Here is a 23,729-nt window from a genome sequence, read left to right on the forward strand (position 1 = left end):
GGTACTCTAACTGTGCTCTTCCTTGTGTATGCCCATCTTGCCAGTGGAGGCACCACGCTCCCACACCTCCCAAGCTAGGATCCTTGGCCTTTTCCTCTATATTTCACTGTTCCTTACCACCTCACTCTCTTCCATCATCACCACTCCATTGCCAATCTCTAGCCCTGCCTCTTCTAAGCCCTCCATCAGAAGAGCTTTACTATCATCTTGATGATAGAAAGGCATCTTATATTGATATGCCTCTCTACTGGTTAGACCTCTCCACGCCATAATCCTGAGGATGAGCTTCCTGAAGCCCCAATAAGACAATTCTCACAGAGCTCTTACATCTTGCCACAATCAGTTCTCACCCTGTTTAACACTCACCACTGCTCTCCAGTAGACAAGACAAACCTTAAGCCCTTACTGGAAGAGTCATCAGGACCCACTGCTGAACCACTCACTGCCTGCTGGAGTCCAGCAACAGACCAACTGCATGTGCTTCCCTAACTATTCTCTGACAAGAATGCCTTTCTTTGTAGCAAATATTTGGAAGTTAAAGAACATACTTCTGTAGAACCTGTGTATCAAAAAGGAAATCACATGGGGCTGGCCCCATGGCCAAGTGGTTAAGTTCGCGTGCTCTGCTGCAGGCGGCCCAGTGTTTCATTGGTTCAAATCCTGGGCGCGGACATGGTACTGCTCATCAAACCACGCTGAGGCAGCGTCCCACATGCCACAACTAGAAGGACCCACAACAAAGAATATACAGCTATGTACCGGGGGGCTTTGAGGAGAAAAAGGAAAAAAATAAAATCTTTAAAAAAAAAAAAAAGAAATCACAAGAGAAATGAGAAAATGTTTTGAACTGCATGATAATGAAAATATCACATAATAAAATTCGTGAGATGCAGCTAAAATAACGCCTAGAGGGAAATTTACAACTGTAAATGTTTATACTAGAAAGGAAAGGTCCAAAAATCAATGACATAAGAGTCTACCTTAAGAAACTAGAAAAGGATGACTAAACTCAAAGCAAGAGAAAGGAAGAAAACAATAAAGATAAAAACAGAAATAAAAAAAATCCAAACCAAATAATGGTGAAAATTAACAATGTCCAAAGTTGATTCTTTAAAAAGAACAACAAAGTTGATAAAAACTTTAGCTAGAACAATTAAGAAAAAAAGAGAACATAAATTATCAATAACAGATGTGAAAGAGGATCTATCCCTACAAATCTTACAGCCATTAAAAGGAAAATAAGGGAATATTATGAATAATATAATTCTAATAAATTTGGTATTTTAGATGAAACTGACAAGTTCCTTGAAAAACACTTACCAAAACTGACACAAAATGAAAAAGAAAAACTGAATAGCTCTCTATATATTAAAGACATTGAATTCATAATCAAACATTTTTTCACAAAATTCAAGGCCCAGAAGTTTTTTTACTGGTGAATTCTGGCAACACTAATCTTACACAAACACTTTCAGAAACTAGAGAAGGAAGGAATACTTCTTCTAAACCCATTTTAAGAGGCTACCATAACCCTGATACAAAAATCTGACAAAAATAGGGGCTGGCCCCATGGCCGAGTGGTTAAGTTTGCGCGCTCTGCTGCAGGCAGCCCAGTGTTTCGTTGGTTCGAATCCTGGGCGCGGACATGGCACTGCTCATCAGACCACGCTGAGGCAGCGTCTCACATGCCACAACTAGAAGAACCCACAACGAAGAATATACAACTATGTACCGGGGGGCTTTGGGGAGAAAAAGGAAATAATAAAATCTTAAAAAAAAAAAAAAAATCTGACAAAAATATAAAAGAAAATTACAGACCAATATCCATTATGAACAAAGACACAAAAATCAATCCAAATATTTTAGCAAATTAAATCTAGCAATATAGAAGGACAATATATCATAATCAAGTGAGGTTTATCCCAGAAATGGAAGGCTGATTTAACATGTGAAAACTTCTAATGTAATTCACTGACTTAACAAAATAAAGGGGGGAAAAAACCAAATGATCATTTCAGTAGATGCAGAAAACCCACTTGACAAAACTCAATATTCATTAAAGATAAAAAATTCTCAGCAAATTAGGAAGAAAAGTGAATTGCCTGAATCTTAATGCATCTATGAAAAACATACTCAATGAAGAAATAATGAATGCTAAGATCAGGAAAATGGCACGAATGACCACTCTCCTTATTTCATTTAACATTATATTGGAGGCCCTAGCCAGGGAAATAAGGAAGAAAAAAAAAAAAGACATAAAAGACATAATAAAGACTGGAAAGAAAGAAGCAAATCTGTTTCTATCCCTAGATAAAATGTTTATATAGAAAATCCTAAAGAATCTACAAAACTACTATTAGAACTAATAAATGAATTTAGTTAGGTAACAAAATACAAGGTCAACATACAAATATCAAATGTATTTTTATATAGCAGCAAACAAGTGAAAACTAAAATTTTAAACAAAATATATTTTAATATTTTATTTAACCTAATATATCTAAAATATTATTTAAACATGCAATCCACAAAAAATTATTAATGAACTTACATCTTTTTTTCCATCTAAGTCTTCAAAATCCATTGCATATTTTAGAATTATAGCACATACCAATTCAAACTGGCCACATTTCAAATGCCCAATGGTTATATGTGATCACAGCTACCATACTGGACAACACAGCTATAGACTGAACACAGCAATCAAAATTAAAGCAGGGTGTTCTTTTTTTTTCTTTTTTGAGACAAACTAATAGTTGATCGTAAAATCTGTGGAAATGTAAAGGACCCAGAATATCCAAAGTAATCTTGAAAGAGAAGAGCAAAGTTGGAGGACTTACACCATCCTACTTCAAGACTTACTCTAAAGCTACACTATTCAAGACAGTGAGGTACTGGCTTAAGGACAGACATACAGATCAATGAAACAGAACAGAGTCCAGATGTAAACTCATACATTTATGGTTAATTTTGAACAAGGTGCCATAGTAATTCAATGGAGGAAAAGGATAGTCTTTTCAACAAATGGTTCTGAAATAACTGAACATCATTATATAAAAAACAAAACACAGAACTTAGATGCTTACTTCATACCATAAAAAATTAACTCAAAAGTGTTGACCGATTTTGAATGTAAAACTGAAAACTATAAAACTTCTAGAAGAAAATCTTTGTGACCTTGATTTAGGCAAAGATTTCTTAACGACAATGAAAGCACAATCCTTAAAAGAAAAAAACTGACAAATCAGACTTCATCAAAATTAAACTTTTACTCTTCGAAGACATTATTAAGGAAATGGAAGAGACAAGCCACAGACTGGGAAAAAATAACTGCAAATCATATATCTGATATAGGATTTAATTCAGAATATATAAAGAACTCATGCAACTCAATAATAAAACCTAATTTTTTTAAATGGGCAAAAGATTTGGACACTTCACCAAAAAAAGTTATGACTATCAAATAAGCACAAGAAAAGATTCTCAACATCAATGGTCACTAGGGAAGTGCAAATTAAAACCACAGGAAACCACTTTACACTCAGTAGTATGATCATAACCCAAAAGACTGATGATCGAGTGCTAGCAAGGATACGGACAAACTGGTACCCTTATATAATACTGGTGGGAATGTAAAATAGTAGAATCACCTCAGAAAATAGCTTTGCAGTTTCTTAAAACATTAAACACACACTTACATATGACCTAGCAATCCCGCTCCTAGATATCTAGCCAAGAAAAATGAAAACTTATGTCCATATAAAGTCCTGGACATAAATGGTCATAGCAGCATATTTCATGATAGCCCAAAACTGGAAACAACCCAAATGTCCATCAACTGACGAATGGTAAACAAAATGTGATATATCCATACAAAGGAAAATCATTATTCAGCAATGAAGAAGAAAGCACTACTGACATGATACAACATGGATGAACCTCAAAAACATTACGCTAAGTGAATGAAGCCAGACACAAAAGACTACATATTGAACTATTCCATTTACATGAAATTCCCAGAAAAGGCAAAACTATACAGACGGAAAGATGATCAGTAGTTGCCTGGGCCTGGGAGTGGGGACAGACTACAAATCGCTACGAGGGAATTTTTAGGATGATGAAAATGTTCTATAACTCGGATTGCGGTGATGGTTGCACAGTCATATAAATTTACTAAAATTCATCTAAAATGGGTGAATAATGGAATGTACCAATACTTCGATAAAGCTGTATAAAAATAAAATTGATGGGTAAATGTATGATAAAGCAAATGTAGAAAAGGTCAGCAACCATATAATCTAGATGGTAGGTATGTGGATGCCCACTGTATAATTCTCTAAACTTCTTTGTATGTTTTAAAATTTTCATAATAGAAGTCAAGGAGGGAAAGTTTGCCAAATTTAATTCAATGGCAATCACTTGCATAAACAAATGTTTCAATAAACAAAGGGTTGACCCTTATACTTAGTGCATCAAATAGTTCACTCTGACCTTTTACTTACGCCTCAAAATGAAAAATTCCCCTTCAGAGTTTTAACACAGTTTTGACCAAAGATGATCTGTTTATACAATGCGAATTTTAGCATAAATAGATATAACTTCCACGTGGGTCTGCAATGCTGATAACTTCATAACACTCTCTCTGGCTCGCTCTCAACCTCCCAGACCAAATGTTCTTAGTGTTCCACTGGATGCTATGCTCCAAGTCTGTCAGCTCCTTAAATGTTGCTTATCCACAAGGCACAGCTCTTAGGCTTGCCTTCTTCGCACTCCCTGGCCTGTCTCTGAGCAATCACATTCGTGCCTAAGCCTTGGTCAGTGTGAACATAGCCCCAAAGATAAGAACTCCTCTCTCACTTTCCCTGGGGCTGGGGAAGGGAGTGTGACTGATCAAGGTGAAGAGAGGGCAAATACAGCCATGTCTCGACTAACAATGGGCATACATTCTGAGAAATGCATCGTTAGGCTATGTCATTGTGTGAACATCATAAAGTGTGCTTAACAAACCTACGTGGTATAGCCTACTACAAACCTAAGCTATACGGTACTAATCTTATGGGACCACTGTCGTATTTTTGGTCTGTTGTTTACTGAAACGTCACTATGCGGCACGTGACTGTAGTGGTGTAAAGTTCATCAAAGACTGAAGGGTGCCCTCAAGTCTCTCGGTGAGAAGGCTTTCATAGAGTCAAAGACGGCGTCAGAGTAGAGACCAAGTGCAGCCCATCCTCCCCGCCTCTTTCCCCGTGTTCTCAAACCTGACCCACAATGAATCAGAAGCCTCTGGAGAGCTTTCCCTCCAGCTTGAAAGTACTGCGGGGTCCCTTCTGTTGTCATTTACCCTGGACACTGCTCTGCATTACCAATCCAATTTGGCTTTGTTTTGTCATTGCACTTACAATCTCAACTCTCAGATGGTTTCCAGATCTTTATTTTGGGAAGCACTTAGGTATATGCATGTCAAAAAGGACTTTGCTGCTGACCATCAGTATTTCCCAAAGGCCACAGGCAAACATCTCGTGTCATCCTCTATAGTCTGTGTTTGGGACAGACACTTAAATGATATTTCCCTGATACAGAACTTCAAAACATGTTTAGTAGTTACCACTTACGCACAGATACCTAAATTAGTAGACAGTTGCTGAGGAGTCAAGGTCTCCTTTCTGTTTTTTTAATAAAGAACGTAACGGGCCAGCCCGGTGGGGCAGTGGTTAAGTGCGCACGTTCCGCTTCGGCGGCCCGGGGTTCACCAGTTCGAATCCCGGGTGCGGACATGGCACTGCTTGGCAAGCCGTGCTGTGGCAGGCGTCCCACATATAAAGTAGAGGAAGATGGGCACGGATGTTAGCTCAGGGCCAGTCTTCCTCAGCAAAAAGAGAGGATTGGCAGATGTTAGCTCAGGGCTGAGCTTCCTCAAAAAAAAAAAAAAAAAAAAAAAAAAGAATGTAGTAAATGTGCCGCACAATTCTATCCCTGCTTCACAAGTAGGGTTTGGAGGGTGTGCAGGGAGGGGAAAATCCAGGATATGGGCCACTGATGGTAAGATTTTTTCACAGAGACGTAATGAAGTGTATATGAATGCTTTAGCTGCTGTTACCAGCAAGCAGTTCCTGACATGGTTAACAGCCTACACGTCTACAACCTCAGCATTTCATTAGATATTCAGGAGGCACTTTCTTCAATGATCTAAAGGCTTCAGAGACCCGAGAAATGAAAGAGTATAAACATCAAACTGTCAGCTTGGAATGGAGACCACCCTGATGATAGGATAAAACTTCTCAATCACTGTGTGGCCTCTGTCCCACTCACTACAAGGAGACAGCCTGCAGACTTTCAGGAGCTTATCCAAGGCAACTCCAGCAGCAATCTGGTTGTCAACTTTTACTTTAGCAATTCTGTGACTTGCTGACCAGCTCTATGTTTCAACTTTATTGTATTTTCTCGATTAGGTCCCAAAGCAGAAAGCAGATTGAGATAAATAATTTTTCTAATCGCAGGTCTCCAAGTCCACCTAAAGTTTGTTAGTAAATGAGAGCTACAAATTTCTTTTCTGGTTTCCACCAAGCCCTTCCACCCCCCCAAAAAATTCAAGTAAGTCCCTAGAGAATTTTATATTAATCATTGGAACAAACATTTCTTGATCTCCTGACCACAAAGAACTTCAAACACCAGAGGGAGATAAATCCCGATACTGAAGGAAACAATAAGCACACATGACATTCTGGACCCTTTCTAATACACAGCCAACATCTATCTTTGGGAGAAATATTTTAAGAGTTTCAGGAAATTTAACAGTTATTACTCGACATCCCAGAGCACTTGCATAGTTTATACTTATTATTCAAAATAATGCATGGAACATGCTAATTTTATGTAAAGATCAAGGCACTGACAACAACACTTCTCCAAAGAAACCCATGAGTATGGTCAGTTGCTTCTTCACCTTTTTAGCCTCCTATTGCTGGTTCAACCTGTCCAACCCTTGGGGACAACTTAATAACATAGTTTGCAAATAGATTTTTCCCCCAGAAAAAAGAAATCCAGCAGCCCACCAAAACTGTCACCAGCCCTTCCCACACTTACCAGTGCCATAGGGAGGATGCAGCTGATGGCAGTGAGCATCAACGGCCTGAAAAAATACAGGTGGTAGTTTCAATTTTTATTTAGAATTCTTACTTGCCAACTGCCTGAAATCTTTTAAGGCTACACAAATGGGTGTCCATGCCTCAGCCTGTGTTAAGCCACTTCATGGTCCGATCACATTTGTCAACAAACACTAGTGGTCATTCACTAAAAAGCAGAGATGAAGGAAAGAAGTGAACTGTGGGTCAGCTTCTGGGCCTGGGGTACAAAGGGACATGATATAGGAAAACTAGCCCAAGGAGATCAAGACGGATGGATTCAGGTCTCTGGGAGTCAGGGGTGAGGCAAGAAGGTACTAAAGGGATAAGAGGAAGAAACACCATCAAAGCACAGAGACAAAGGAGTAGGTGAACACCAGCCTAGAATGGGGCAAAATCAGCAGCGGTGGTGGTAGCAGTAGGGTCCCAGAGGGCCTCTGACCTTAGTAGTGGGCCTTCACTTCTCCCATACTTCACACCTACATACTCTCAGCTTCTACAAGCTCAGCTCTCTGGCATCTGATTGTAACTATTTCCTTTCACTTTTTCTTTACAGGTTTCCATGAAGGGAGGGCTGACTTGTAATCGAGGCATCCACACGTTACGCATGCTTTTAAAAATCTGATTAATAAACACAAATTTGAAGATTTCTCTCCAGTCTAACCTTAATTCAGTCCTGTTATGGTCTCTGATCATTAAAATCAATACCAAAAAACCCCAAAGACCTCACTAAATGAAGTTATTTATGCAAATACAATAAAGCAAAAATATGAAAGCCATCATTCCTTGACCATAAGGGTACTTTTTTTTGTGAAAAATTCCAAGCACCTACAAAAGTGAAGAGTATAATGAAACCCATATACCCATCACCCAGCTCCAACATCAATGAATGGCTAAGCCCACTGGACCTGTACCTCACCTATCACCTACCCTCTAGATTATTCTGAAATAAATCTCAGCCAGCATATCTTTTAGGGTACATTTCAATGAAAATCCTCTGCGAAGTACTTAGTACAAAAGACTGGTTACAACTCCTTTTAGAATTCTAACAGTTTTTCAGGGGGATGCCATATAGGCAGGATGTCCAGAATGTCTATGAACCAAGGTCATGACCAGTAACTACAACCAAAAAAAATGCAAGCAAGAGCTGCTACCTGATGATTTGCACATAGTAGGACTAAAAGCCAAGTCTCCTACCATGTACTTTCAGCTACAAGCCCATGTGGTCCAAAAATTATTTCAAATAATGCTTTGTCTCTTCCAGCTACTGCTACTATGAGGAAGCAAAGGAGAGGGAATATCAAATACTATCTGGCAATACAATCCAGGTACTCCCTCTTCTCCAGAGGACATCTGAGAGGTTAGCACATCTTACTGACAAAGCCACAGACTCCAACAGTATGTTTCAAAGCCAGAGAGATTGACTGCTGTCTTTAGCTATGCTCAAAACATATAACACTATTTTTATAACCTTTCTGTTCATGTAAAACTCCATCAGAATGGAAGCTCCTTCAGGGCAGAGATTTTTTAAAACAATTTCCTTCTCTGCCGTACCCAAGCACCTGGAACAACGCTTGGGGCAGTAGTAGGTCCTATATCCTAACACTAGCCTCTGCCTGTCCTATGGTGTAGTCTCAAGGCACTGTACATCCACACCCTCTTCCAGAGCCCAGGCAGGCATCAAGGTCTTCCAAGCTCTCAGGGTATGCAGAAAGAGGCCAGATACAGCACTTCTGAAGAAGGTTTTAAAAAAAAGGATGGAGAGTCAGCCCTGATGGCCTAGTGGCTGAAGTTCAGTGCTCACTGCTTCAGCAGCCCAGGTTCACTTCCCAGTCGCAGAACCACACCACATGTGTGTCAGTAGCCATGCCTTGGCAGTGGCTCACATAGAAGAACTAGAAAGACTTGCAACTAGGGATATACAACCACACACTGGGGCATTGGAGAAGGGAAAAAAAAAGGATGGAGGGCCGAGAGGTCTTTTGAGGGTTGCAGCAAGGGCAGAGATGCTGACAGGAGGTTTGAGGAGGCAAAAATCAAACATATGGGTTATGGAGAGGAGAAGGAAAGAATTCAGGCTGGAGTCTGGAAAAGCCACTTTGTTTTTCAATGGAGGAAGGTAATCAAACTGGTGCTTTTACTGGATATATCAGAAAAATATGAAAAGGAAGTAGGAAAAAAGTTTTACTTCCTCTTCTCTCATCATTCTAAAAAATGAGGGGGCAGAAACTAAAGGCAAAGAGATCTTTACTTTTTTTATGGTAGAGGTCAAACTATTTTTTCCTCATCTCTCTCAGCAGCTATCTAAAAGTCAAAACAACAAGACACTACTCAGAAAACACTTGTTTATTGGGAATCAACAAATTCTTAACCTATCCCAATTACCAAGAAACAAAAAAAATCAAATGGTCAATAAAAAGCATTTTGATAAAAAGGAACAACACCTGACATCCCATTTCTCCCCACTTACCAGCCCCCTGCCCGGATCGTCCCAGTCTTCCTATTCCCGAGAAATCTCTACCAGTCATTTGTCTAGGTTCTTCCAGTTGTTATGAACATCAGTGAGTATGCCCATAATTCTCTATCAGACTTAGTTTATTAAAAACACTCCCCCATTTTCCCCATTCCAAATCCCTACTTTTTTTATAATTAAATCATTATTTTCAGTTCCTCTATCAGTTACCTTCATAACTTTGAGATATTATTTACAGGATGAGAATTTCATTTTCTTCCTTGTGCTTCCAATGTCACTTCCCTTGGGCCACTCAGAGGAGAATGCTCATACATTAGGCACAAATACATTATTTGGTCACCACCAATTACACTGTGCCACATGTTTGCTTTATATTTGGTTCGTAATTTTTTGTGTGTAGTTTTTCTGCTTTGCATGGGAATTCTAATTCCCTCGCCCCTGGAAAAGAGTTCTATGGTTTCTTCATTGTATCCCAATTCCAGCTTCTTCATTCTACCTATTGCTTGGAATCTACCCCCTTCCTATTCCTGAAGAAATTTTTCTTGGATCCCATCAAAATTTTCTTCAAACTTGGGCTGACTGCTCTCCAGGTCTGTTGTACAGTGACATCACGAGGCTTTTCAATGAACTACTAGATTAGTTCAACCATTTCTTGAATTCTTTATTTTCCTCTTTTATGATTTTTATCTGCAAGTAGCCACTTCAGAAAAAGTAAAAGGGAAGTAAGTTTCGGGAGCCCATCATGTCTAAAAATGAGTTTACTTTTCAATGACAGGATTCTAGGTTCAAAACCACTTTCCCTCAGGACTTTGAAGACCAGTGCTCCACTGTCTTCTGTTGTCACTGCTGCTGACGAGACATCTGATTTCCATCTCTTTTAGAAGATGTGATATATCTTTACGGAAACTTTTAGGGTTTTCCGTCTATCCTTATTTTTCTGAAATTTCAGTGACAATTCTAGCAGTGGATCTTTCTTTATTCTTCTGGGCAATGAGTAGACTATTTCAATACGAAGACTGCTCCTCCTTTAGCTCCCGGAAAATTTCCTCTCCTTATACTTTAAGTATTTTCCTCCTTTCAATGTTTTACTTTCACTCCCCAGAAATTCTAGTAGACATTGGATCTCTGGATTGATCCTCTAATGTCTTTTTTATTGCATACATCTTTTTGCCTGTATTTTGGCTTTACATTGAGAGATTTTCTTGATTTTATCTTCTGATCTATCTATGGAATATATTTTAACTTGCAAACCTATAATTCACTCTACAGGCTTTTTTATTTTGATTGTTTATTCCTGATGGCATCTCTGATTGTTTTATGGATGCCACATCTTTTTGAATATCTTGGAGAATACTGAATAGTGTGCTTTTAAAAACAAGCAAAATTATCTACTGGTCTGTTTCAACTAAGGTCCATTTTTCTCTTTCTCTTTCATTTTGCATGTTTTCCTCAAAGGTCTGGAGATTCCTGGTTAGCCACTCACATTTAAAAAACAAAAGGGTCTTGGGGCTGGCCTGATGGCGCAGTGGTTAAGTTTGCACGTTCCGATTCTCGGCGCCCTGGGGTTCGCCCGTTCAGACCTCGGATGCGGACATGGCACCACTTGGTAAAAGCCACTCTGTGGTAGGCATCCCACGTATAAAGTAGAGGAAGATGGGCATGGATGTTAGCTCAGGACCAGTCTTCCTCAGCAAAAAGAGGAGGATTGGCAGTAGTTAGCTCAGGGCTAATCTTCCCCAAAAAACAAAAAAAAAACAAAGGGTCACCAAAAAAAGGAATGAAGTACTGATACATGCTACAACTTGGATGAACCTCAAAAACATTATGCTAAGTGAAAGTGACCAGACATAAAAGGTCATATATTGCATGATTCCATTTATATGATATATAAAGAATAGGTAAATCCCTAGAGACAGAAAGCAGACTAGTGGTTGGCAGGGGCTGGGAGGCGCAGAGAGTAACTGCTTAATGGGTACCAGGTTTCCTTTTGGGGTAACGAAAAGGTTTTGGAACTAGATGGAGATGATGGTTGCACAACATTGTGAATACATGCCATGAATTGTATACTTTAAAATGGCTAATTTTATGTGAATATTACAATTTTTAAAAGAGGGAACAAGAAAATGAATCCTAACTCTATACATGGACAGAATCTGTCAATTGACAGGCTTTTCTTCAGGGTGATCAATCAGTGGCAGCTATTACTCAAGACTTGAGGGCTCCCAAAATGACAAATGAGGTCAGCCAAATCCCACACTCTCTAAGGTCCCTATTTCTCTCCAGGTTATGCTACTTAATAATAAGCTGATTATTTTGCCTAGAGGCCAAGCAGAGGTAGGGTTGTATTCTACATATAGACTTTTAATTAATCCCCCCATTTGCAGTGCACTTATCTCTTCCAGCCTTTGTCAGCAAAATCAGAGCCCATAGCCTCTTCAAAGATCTGCTGGACAAACTGGCTCCCATGTGCAATGATGTCCCCACATGCCACTACCCTCCTTGTTCTCTTTGTTATTATGAGTTTATTACATGTATATGTCTTTACTTTCAATTCCATATTTAAAAATGGAAGAGCATCCCCATATTTACCTTGCACTCTTTAATAATCTTTATCCTTGCCCTCCTCAACTCTCCAGGCAACCACAGATTTACTTTTCTTTACAACAGATTAGTTTGCATTTTATACAATTTTATATGATTGAAATCAGAAAGTGTTTATTCTTTTCTCCCCCTGAGTTCCATCATGGAGCATACTTATTTTTAGATTTATCGATGATGCTTATATCAAAGTTCACTCTTTTAATATTGCTGAGAAGTATGCTGTTCTATGGACATGCCACTATTTGTTCATTCATCTGTTTGTGGATATGTGAGTTGTTTCCAGTTTTTGGCTATTGCAAATAAAACTGCTACAGACATCTGAACACCAAACAAAAGCAAATGGAGGGAGAACAAAGGTATGTGAGGGCAGCCAACTATCTTGAAGCAGAAGCCAATGCTAACAAGCTGGCAAAAAAGATGTGACATGTTCTACCACAGTGTCATAAAACTGAAAACTTTTAAAACATTCACATCGTATTTATGATTGCAGATACTATTAGTCACTTTTATACCTACTCATTATTAATATGTACACGAACCCACTTTTATCTTGATAATCAATGAAATACGAAGTTACACTGAGATATCAAAAATATCAGAGGAAACTTATCCAACTTGCCAGTATAGTTGGGTAGTTTATATCCTACTCCCATGCTGGTTACAAAACTAGTACACCCTGAATGTTGGATACATTCTTTCGGCAGCCAAAGAAAGGACACACTCCTCTCTCCTCACTTCTGATAACCTGAATCATTTCACAATTTTTTCTTTTTGTACTTGTACATGAATATAATGTAAAATACCTTGCTTCACCTCTCAAGACTCTGTTTCAATACATCTGCATGAAGTTCAGGCTTCCTATGAGAACTGCCAAAACTAATTCTGACATGAACCCCAAAGCAGGAACCACACATCCAATAGGTATATACTATCTCTACTTCAGAGTCAGCTGGCTTCTCGGAAGCCCTTTGAGAAGCATGTCCTTTATTTACAAATGGGGGCATACAGAAGTAGAGCTTTGAGGTTAAATTCTCAACTTTTGCATTTATTGACCTGGGCTTAGTCAGATCAACAACAAGCAACACTTACTGAGTATAAACATAACCAGGTATTTTTACTGGGTGCTGTTGTACAAAGAAAAAATGTGGTCCTTTATCTCAAACAGTTCAAGCCCTGGCTCACAAACAACTAATTTCCAATCAGCATTAAGTACATACCAAGAAACAAGCTCACAGTGATACAAAGACAAAAGTGTCCAACTCTGCCTGGAGACCAGAGAGGGCTTCATGGGAAAAAGGATTCAAGAGAAAAATCCTCAGCTTCCAGCTTGGTGGATGGTGGTATCACCAATTAAGAGAGAGAATCCAGGAAGCTAAGTTTGATGGCACTGGAGTTATTTCTTGTAAAAGGAGGAAAGGTGATCTACAGACCCCAGAAAATGATGGTAAGAGCATTGAAGAGACCAGTCAAAGCCTAAAATAAGAGATAAAGGAATGAGAGTGGGTAGAACATGTACTGGCCAGGAAAGAAACTGCTAGTCAAACAGAGCAACGTTCCCATATAAGAGACTACTCTTTGTTCACAATTATAAGAACAACTCTGTTCTCCTGTTAAAATTTCCAAATGAACCTCTCATCCTGCCTGTATTTTTCTCTATTTATGGTCGATAACTTGTGGTTATCACAGTAAAACTATTTCATATTTATAAATGTTCATGATAGTTCAAAGAAAAGGAAACACAACATAAGCTTCAAATTCTGACAGTTCATGTCAGTTTAAGTAATCAAGCCACAGGGCAGACACATTTCAGGAAAAGCAAGATGAGAAGCTTCCTGATGTCTCACTCTGTAATTTTCTTAAATCTTTCATATAACTCTTTTCTCTTTTGGGCAGAAAAATCTAATCCTTTAAATTTTTCCTAGAGCAATAGGGGCAAATACAAAATTAGAAAAAAAGAGAGACCGAGAGATTGGGACAGAGCAAAAGTTATAGAAAACTAAGGGGTGCCTCAATAACAAAAATCCCAAAATCAACTAAGCACTTCATTAAGGAGTGCTGTCAATGCAGGCACAAGATCAAACGTTGCAGTCGTCCAGAAATGTAGGAACAAGAGACAGGCTATACTCCCTTGTATCCTTTTCCTGGTCCCAACTCAAAATTCATTGTGTGTTATTTTTACTTTTCATATCAGTGGGCCCCAGAAGAAGGGCACCAGAGGCTCTGGATGAAGGCAAAAGAATTCAAAGTACATGACCCAATTACCACAGGCACACTCAGAGGCTCCAGTCAGTAATACATTACCCAGAACCTTCCTTGACATGGCTCCTCCCCTATGACTCAAAAGCACAATCCTAAGAATGTGTTTAAGGAACAACAGCAAACATGTGAAAGCAACATTCCCATTGTTCAACTCTTGCCCTGCCTCCATCATGACCAAGCATTTGTTTCAACACTCATGTGCCAGGCACTTTATAAGCATTATCTTATTTAATGCTGTGAAGGAGGTATAATAATCATTATTTTACAGACGAGGAAACTTAAGCTTAGACATGTTGAGGAACTTGCCCAAGGTCACATTATATTAAATGGCAGAAAAGGGACTGGAACCTAATCATTTGGCCACTAGCCCAGGCTCTAGGGAAGGCCCAACAGATACAAAGGCCACATTCATGAAAATGCTCACAGCAATATAACCAATCCCCAACAACTGTAACATGAAAGTACTCATCTAAATGCCCAACAGGGAAAGCTTGAGAAAATTATGGTTCAAGAACAAGATGGTATACTATACAACATTTTTTTTTTTTTTTTTGAGGAAAATTAGCCCAGAGCTAACATCTGATGCCAATCCACCTCTTTTTGCTGAGGAAGGCTGGCCCTGAGCTAACATCTGTGCCCATCTTCCTCTACTTTACATGTGGGATGCCTGCCACAGCATGGCTTGCCAAGCAGTGCCATGTCTGCACCCAGGATCCGAACCGGCAAACCCTGGGCTGCCAAAGAGGAATGTGCAAACTTAACCGCTGCCCACCGGGCCAGCCCCCCAGTATACAACCTTTTAAAGTAATTTATGAAGATGAAGTAAAAACAGGGGGAAATGTTTGAAATACACATGAAAAAAGCAGAATATATAAATACAAGTACATAATGATTACTAGAATGTAATGTCGACCAGGGCAGGAGTTTTTGTCTATTTTATTTATAGCTATTTTTCCAGTGCCTGGCACATGGTAGGTGCTCAATAAATATTAGATGAATGGATGAATGAATTGTAGCTCAGCAATATTATGTATGAATATGGAAAAGACCTGAAGGATAATAAGCAAGGAAGAACACTTTTATTTTAGGTTAATGGAATTATGAATGATATTTTTAATACTGTAGTAACATCTCAATAATAAAATTTAAATATAAATACATTCAGCATTAGGACTCAAACGTGGGATTAGAATTACCCCATGATTACACAGTTTACATGGTTCCTAAGGTAGTGTGAAAGCACAACGAACAAACTAGAAGGAAAGCTGGCATTGAATCTGATGAAGAGCTTCATTTCTGGAAGGCAGTGAGCATGTTGTGTAGGGTGCCAGGTACACAGTGAGCACACAAAGTCAATGATGACAATAACCTTTCTAAGCTGGCAAGATAGAGACAACTCTAGCACCAGTTGTACTTAGGCAATTCTCACTGTCACGCTGGACATTTCTCATGTCCCTTTTAAAAATAAATTTATACATCAGTAAAACACATCAGACTTTCAGACTGAAGCATCATGAAGTATGTCAACACATCCACTAACAATCAACTATTTGAAACACAGGAATTTAATGTAGATTCTACTGAGATACAGGCACGCAAAGAAACCTGACATCAGATCATAAAAATAGAAATCTGATGGCTGCTTGGCACACAAACACTCAGTGTTACTAGGCCCAGCTTGAAGATACTTTCCCATGAATAGTAACCAAAAAAAAACAGCCCATTACTTGGTAAATTAATGAGTATATAAATAAAAAGAAAATGGTCTTAAAATTCAGCTATACTAGGATACAATAAAGTTGATTTAATAAATAAAAGTAGTCTTTTCCAGATATTACACAAAAACCTAGTGCCACTTAAGAGAAAGGCTAAATATAAGGTATTTTGTGCTAAGAACATCAATTGCTCATGTTACAAGTGACAAATGCATAGAAACCAGCTTGTTTTAAACATGGGACTATAAAGATTTCTGCACTTAAAGTCAAAAGCCCTGAAAACTCATGATGATTCATTCACAAAGGGGAAAAATGATCCACAGAAGAAGATTCTTAAGAGATTTTCCAGCCAGTTTGCTGAATAGCAAACACTATATTTGGCAACAAATTCAAGCAAGAGGGTGGCAGCATAGTGTTGTTCCAGGGAACATATTCCCAGCTCTATTACAGTTAATACAGCAATTCATAAAGCAAAAAGAATCACAGTAAAAACACTCATAATAACCAGCTTATTTCTCCAACTCTATCTGAGGAACACTAGGCTTGAGAAGTGAGCAGCACAGTTTAGCACTGAAGAAGTTTAAAAAAATCTATTCCTTTACCCTAATAGTCGACACCTCAAGGTGCATTCATGATCCTCCACATTTTATTCCTTTTTACCTGTACATCTTAGTCTCCCACTCCAGCCCAGAAGGTAACTTTCCTACCCCCATGCTTAATCAACCATGGCCTGGACTTCTGTTACCTGCACTACCACTCTACCCCACCTTCAAGATTCTCTTGTCAGCACAAAGCTCAGATAGCTCACCATAGCTCCATGGACTAGATCCAGCCCAAAGTAGTCCATTTCTTCTCCCTTCTTAAGCACTGGGTAGGGCCCTGAGCAAAATTCCACCTCTCCTGCCCACACCCCTAACATGCTGCTGAGAGAAGCACACAATACCGGAGACACTACCGGCTCATCATCAATGAAAGCCAGTCTGGGCTCTATCTGGGGCTCCACCAGGGCTGAGCCCCTTCCCAAGCAGCTTGATAGCAAATGCCTCATGAGTTTCATGGAACAGTAGTAAGTGGAGTCAATGAGTGACAAATTTCTTCTTGGCTAACCACTGCACATTTTGCAATAAAAATGCCTGTTAATACTAGAAAGGACCTCTCTCATCTATAGTAACAATAAAATAACCTTTGTATAAGTTTCATATAAAAACATAGTGTGTAAAAAAGGTAACTTTATGGGGCTGGCCCAGTGACATAGTGGTTAAGTTCGCACGCTCTGCTTCAGCGGCCTGGGGTTCGCAAGTTCTGACCCCAGGCATGGACCTAGCACCACTCATCAAGTCACACTGTAGCAGCATTCTACATAAAACAGAGGAAGACTGGCACAGATGTTAGCTCACCGACAATCTTCCTCAAGCAAAAAGACGAGGATCAGCAACAGATGTTGGCTCAGGGCCAGTCTTCATCAAAAAAAAGAGATTTGTTTTCTTTAAAGACTCATATATGATCACTAAAAATATTCATCAGAGATTTTCCCCGTCCTATGACAATACCTCACTTGGCAATTATCTCATCTCTCATGACTATTACATTTGTGTAGGATGATAGCTCATTCTCAAAACAATGCTTCTGTTTTGCCATTATTTGAACACCAGTAGTTTCCCCCCAATAACAGATACGTATTTTTAGTTTGTCTATCCCCAACCCTTGATCTGATTTTCGTGGGCACTTTGCTTTCTCAATTAATGATCTTACTCATGGACTGGTCCCAGAACTCATACAGGAAGTTACCCTCTGATACCAGGGGCCCTCACTAAACCAAATGCCCAGCGTCCCAGACAACTGGGATTTTTCTATTTAAGAGACTTCAAACACCAAAAGGCAATACAAGGCTTAACTTTATACTAGACTGGCTCATCCACAGGCAACTGCCAGAACACAAGTAACAAAGACATAAATATCACTGCAAAATTCAAGCCACTCCTCAAACTCAGCTTTTGTTCATAGACAGCTATTCATAAGGCTATAATTTTATACTACATACATGTCACATTTCCTACTAAACAAATAGTATCTAAATCATATGAAAGAATTAAATATCTCAGGGGCTGGCCCTGTGGCCGAATGGTTAGGTTCACGAGCTCTGCTTCAGTGGCCCAGGGTTTGCCGGTTCAGATCCTGGGTGTGGACCTAGCACCGCTCATCAGGCCATGCTGAGGTGGCATCCCACACAGAAGAACTAGAAGGAGCTACAACTGGGATCTACAACCATGTACTGGAGGGCTTTGGGGAGGGAAAAAAAAAAAGAGGAAGATTGGCAACAGATATTAGCTCAAGGCCAATCTTCTTCACCAAAAAGAAAAAGTATAACTTTAAAAATAAATAAATATCTCAATAGGTCAGAGTGGTGCAAACAGCACCATGACTAATGGGGGAAATCAGCAGCAATGTGGGTGACGACTATTGATCTCCACTCTCAGAGACACATGCAACAGGGGAGCTAGAGTAACCAAAACACCTGTGAAAACCATTCTATAAACTCAGCACTTAAATTCTTCCTTCCCGTCTCAAAAACTATTAATTACAGGGGCCGGCCCCATGGCGTAGTGGTTAAGTTCAGCATGCTCCACTTTGACAGCTGGGTTCACAGATTCGGATCTTGGGTGTGGACCTACACTACTCATCAGCCATGCTGTGGTGGTGACCCACACAGAAACAGAGGAAGACTGGCACAGATGTTAACTCAAGGCCAATCTTCTCCAGCAAAAAATATATATATGTATTAATTACAATAATAAAAACAATGCTAGTTTTTAGCCAGCCTGGAAGAGGAAGATTGTGTGTGATTCCTTCCTCTTTACTCTTAAACAAGTTGTTTCTGCCTAGCCTCTTTGGTCAAATTTCTGAACTGGTTAAAACACCACTGAGTCCCTTTATGTGCAGCCAAGCCACCAAAACAGTCAAGATCCTTACTACCTAGCCCCAGAAAGGAAATGGTGTTAACATGCTCCTGAGTGAGGTCTAGGAAGGGGAAAAAAAAATCTACCTTCTACCACATCTGGATTTTTGTGGATTATTTTCCTCTTTGCCCCATTTTTCTCTTTAACCTTTTCCTGTGTTTCAACTTTCTTCCATCTCTTCTTATTCCTTCATCTCTATTCCAAGTTCTTTTTGCTCCTTCTCTTCATGGTCTTGAGGTCCAGAATAACGCCCTTTCATGACAGTAGAGAAGGATGTACAGCAGGGACTAGGGAATCTAGCATCAGCTGCTGTCATCAATAGTCAACAAAATCCACAAGTATCCAAGAAATAATTCAATACCCACTACAGATGAATCACTGTGACAGGAATGATGGGGGAGACAAGGTATAAAGTAGTTTCTGCCCTCCACGAATTGACAATCTAGTTGAGAGATTATGCAAAAATATGTAAAAAGGTAAAACAACATAAAGTAGTCAGAAGACTACAGTATATGATCTAAGACACACGGGCTGTAATATTTGGGCACTAAGACCAAAAGAGGACCCAACCAGTGTGTCCTAGGGGATCTCGAGGAGACTCACCTAGGGAAAGCACAAGATAGACTCTAGGCGCCAGCCCAGTGCACAGAGGTTAAGTGCACACGTTCCACTTCGGCGCCCGGGGTTTGCCAGTTGGGATCCCGGGAGCGGACATGGCACTGCTTGGCAAGCCATGCTGTGGCAGGCATCCCACATATAGAGTAGAGGAAGATGGGCAGGGATGTTAGCTCAGGGCCAGTCTTCCTCAGCAAAAAGAGGAGGATTGGCAGCAGATGTTAGCTCAGGGCTAATCTTCCTCAAAAAGTAAAATAAAATAAAAAGATAGACTCTAAAGGAGACCTTAGGGGACTAAAAAGTGAGGAGGTGAAGGAAAGCCTTTCCAGGGGGCTGATCATATGTCAGCCTAATAAGAGGGAAGAATGTAAAATGGTACATTTTATGTTATATATATTTTACCACAATTTAAAAAAAAAAAAAGGAAGAAGGACAGATGCCTGGGGCCCTGAGCCATCTCTAGCAGGGTAGGAAAGTCAGCACAGAGGCCTTGACAAACTAAGAATTCCTATACATAGATAGGAACATCTTGACGAAGTTAGTCAATTGATACTATCCAGCCCATAGCCACACATCTGACAATACCTTTTCTAATCTTAATTACCAACACTGTGTATAACCTGGCAATATGGTTAAAGCAAAAGAAACTAGTTGACCAGAGAAAGAGAGGTGTACATAGTAAGGAAGGAAGAGACCTGATGCCTCTTTTCTACCAGGGAAATGCCTTCTGGGGCAGAGGTCCCAGCATCTTTACTATAGCTATGGTGCAGAAATCCCAAACCCAGAGGTTCTAACAGGTCTCCATTCTTCAGAGTTTTCTGCTGAGCACAAAAGAGTCTGCAATCACTTCCAAGAGTGAGCCACAAAAAAAGCTTCAGCTTTCAACTTCCAGCTAGATGCTAATAAAGCCCTCATATTTAAATCGAAGGTATTAGTAGTTAGCTTTTTGCTGACCATCTAGGAAAAAATTCCCTAAACCATTAGATAAAATAACTTTTATAGAAATCATACATAGCATACCTTAGTTACTCCCATTTAAATATCAACAAGAAAACGATTTGGTTGAAATCATGCCAATGTGCCCTTAAACTTCAATTTGAGGAGAAAAGAAAATCCATATAACAGTTCCTGAAGGAAGGTCAGCAAAAACAGTAAAGTAAGAGAAATGTTCCCACTTTCATATAATGGCCAACATCAGAGGAGAAAGAAACATGCTGGGAAATTGTCTAAATGACCGTAAAAATATTCATAGTACATAGTGTTCTATGTGATATACCATGTACTAGTATAATATTACATAGTACACAATGTACATAGTGAGGACAATAACTGGCTTGAGGTACAAGACATTGAAGAGTATGCTAGTTTAAGCATTAAAAATAAGATTCTTGCTGGAATAACCAACTTTGTTAGTTCTTTATAATTTCCGTATTAATATCCCCCAAAATCAATGAAATACAAGCTATGAGAACTTACTTTTATTCTCATATTTATTACTAAAATCTCTTTCAACATTAAACATTAGTCATCAGTATATAAAACAAATTAGCTCATTAGCCCAGAGGCACTGATTATTCAGGGCAAACCAGGGTATCTGGATACCTCTCAAGACATTTATCAGTCACTCACATATGGTTGTGTAGAAGATGGTGATTCTGATGTTTTCATCTGATAAAATTTCACAAGATTCACTTTCCGAAACAAGTGTTAATCTATGCAATTCTGCTTTTATGTATTTCTAGTCTATTTTTCCTGCTTTCACCCCACCACCACTCCTTTCAAATTCTTAGTAGTTTGGGAATCTGAGAGCCTTACATATGCATATATTAAAAGTAAATGCATCAAATGCATTCAAATGATGTAACGTAAATTTGGTTTCAAGCTACAGGGTCATTCAATCAGTCTGGAGGAGACAGTTAGCAATGGCTCATATTTAGATTTAATTTGGGGGATTACACTTGGAATTGACAACATTGCTCACCTTTAGGACAGAGGCTAAGTTGGTCATGTGCTCGTTGAGGGCACCCTCGGACTCCTTGTAGGTCAAGCAGGTGAACTGGTACTCCTCAGGATCAAAGGCATCAGCTCCCTGCTGCTCCACATCGCTAGCCACTCCCACATAATAGTCCTCTATGTCCCCAGGGTCCTCGTCCTCTTCCTCCTCCTCACAATTTGGGTCATAGTCTTCTTCATTGCTGTCAGATCCCTGGCTATTCATGTCCACAGACATCTCAGCATCCAGTCAAGTTGCAGATCAGGAAAGCAGTTTTTTTCCCCTCCCCCCAAACTTCACCACTTTCTCAAATGCATTAGTGTTTTTGTCTTCTAAAGGAGGAAAAGAAAAAAATAAGTGTTACTCACTTTCACTATGAGAAGCTGCAACAGAAACCATTCAAGAATCAAAATGGCATAGCCGTGGCCCTACCCTACTATGACCTATTCTAACTCTGGTCTCATACAGGAAACCTCACCATCATCTCCCTGCCCAGGTTTATCAAAGGGAAACCCTTTTCTAGAGGGGCAGAAGTGGCAGACAATGGTAACTTTACAAGAAGGGCCTGGCGTGAAAGAGTAAGGCTGTTTGCTCCGTGTCAAGAAGTCAAATTCCCATGGACTTGTCCTTCCTGCTGGAGTCCTTAAGAGACAAGCACATCCCAACAGCTGGCTGCCCACTGGGGAAACAACTAAAAGGTGAACTACCAGAGTTTAAAATCTCCTTGGTAATCATGCCCCACTGAGTGGTGACACAGACAGTACATAAATAGGGATACAGCTCCTTCCCACTATAATATCTAGGAAAAGAATATCACTGTTTCACAGACATCACTCTATCTGGAAAACAGGTGCATAATTAGTACAGAAAAAAAAAGCAACATAGGGGCCAGCCCAGTGGCACAGTGGTTAAGTTTGCACACACTGCTTCAGCAGCCTGAGGTTTGTGGATTCAGATCCTGGGCACAGACCTACGTACCACTCATCAAGCCATGTTGTGGTGGCATCCCATATACAAAATAGAGGAAGACTGGCAGAGATGTTACCCCAGGGCCAAACTTCCTCACCAAAAAAAAAAAAAAACCACTCCACATAGCTCTTCAACATCCTCCTCTAGTCTGCAAAGTTAACTGATTTTTCAGTTTTAAAGGGTTCTATAGAAGAGGTACCCTAGAGGCAAAGAAACTGACCCAATAATGAAGGAACACTATAGATATTCTGCCTTAGCAGGATCAAGGCTAGGGAAAACCAGAAATCTATTTAGGGTGAAGAAACAAGAGTTCATATGGAACCAGCTACTGAAAAATCTTCACAGATCAAAATGTTACTCAATTATGTATAAATGAAAAAGAGAACAATAGTTGAGAAAGCAAAACGGTCACAAGTCCTAACTTCATCTCAGAGACGATTTTGGAAAATATCCATTAACTTCTCTGCACAAGTACTATCCCAAGTGACCATTGGCAAGAAACAATATCAAATAATAATTTAAATCTAAAAACCCAAAAGGATCTTAAAATGCAAGAACATCTGAATTGAATGGTATGTAAATAATTTACATAACTAAATCCGGACTAAATACAAAATTTAAGTGCTCAAATCTTTTTGAAAAATCTCATTAATGAGAGGCAGTAATGTAATATTCACAGTTTGACTTTTAACAAATTGGTTTGTATGGCAGAACTACCTAATCACAACTGAACTTAACTACGATATTTTTCCTTTAGGAGAAAAAAGTTAATCTTTAAATTAAAAATACCTGTAATTCTTGAAGATCTTTCAGGAAGATGTCACCCAAATATTCTATGTCATATAATTTCCATCTAAAAGGAAAAGAGAGAATTCTATTTATATATTTTTTAATTGGTACCCTGCTTTCACAAATTTATTCTTTTAAAAGCAAAGACATTTAAAAGGACAAGCAGCAAGGGACCAGTAGAACTATGAAATTATTTCTTTATAATAACCCCACAGAAATCTTTATGTCATAATTATA

At 39.2% G+C, this 23,729-nt stretch overlaps 1 protein-coding gene across 8 annotated transcripts in view; it reads right to left on the bottom strand.

Moving 5' to 3' along the window:
- Positions 1-23,729, bottom strand: part of ARIH2 (ariadne RBR E3 ubiquitin protein ligase 2) — a 47,379-nt gene that overhangs the window by 19,880 nt on the left and 3,770 nt on the right. For 5 of the 8 annotated variants that reach the window (XM_014731696.3, XM_070237683.1, XM_070237689.1 and 2 more), the window contains 2 exons: positions 23,493-23,556; positions 21,723-22,066 (listed from right to left, as the gene is read on the bottom strand). In XM_014731696.3, the coding sequence (XP_014587182.1) occupies positions 21,723-21,971 (249 nt within the window). In that variant the 5' untranslated portion in view covers positions 21,972-22,066; positions 23,493-23,556. Of the gene's footprint in view, positions 1-7,083; positions 7,130-21,722; positions 22,067-23,492; positions 23,557-23,729 lie in introns of all 8 variants that reach the window. The other 3 variants (XM_070237686.1, XM_070237688.1, XM_070237687.1) reach the window with 1 other exon arrangement.

The sequence above is a fragment of the Equus caballus genome, chromosome 16 (genome assembly GCF_041296265.1).
Source record: "Equus caballus isolate H_3958 breed thoroughbred chromosome 16, TB-T2T, whole genome shotgun sequence".
Classification (NCBI taxonomy): domain Eukaryota; kingdom Metazoa; phylum Chordata; class Mammalia; order Perissodactyla; family Equidae; genus Equus; species Equus caballus.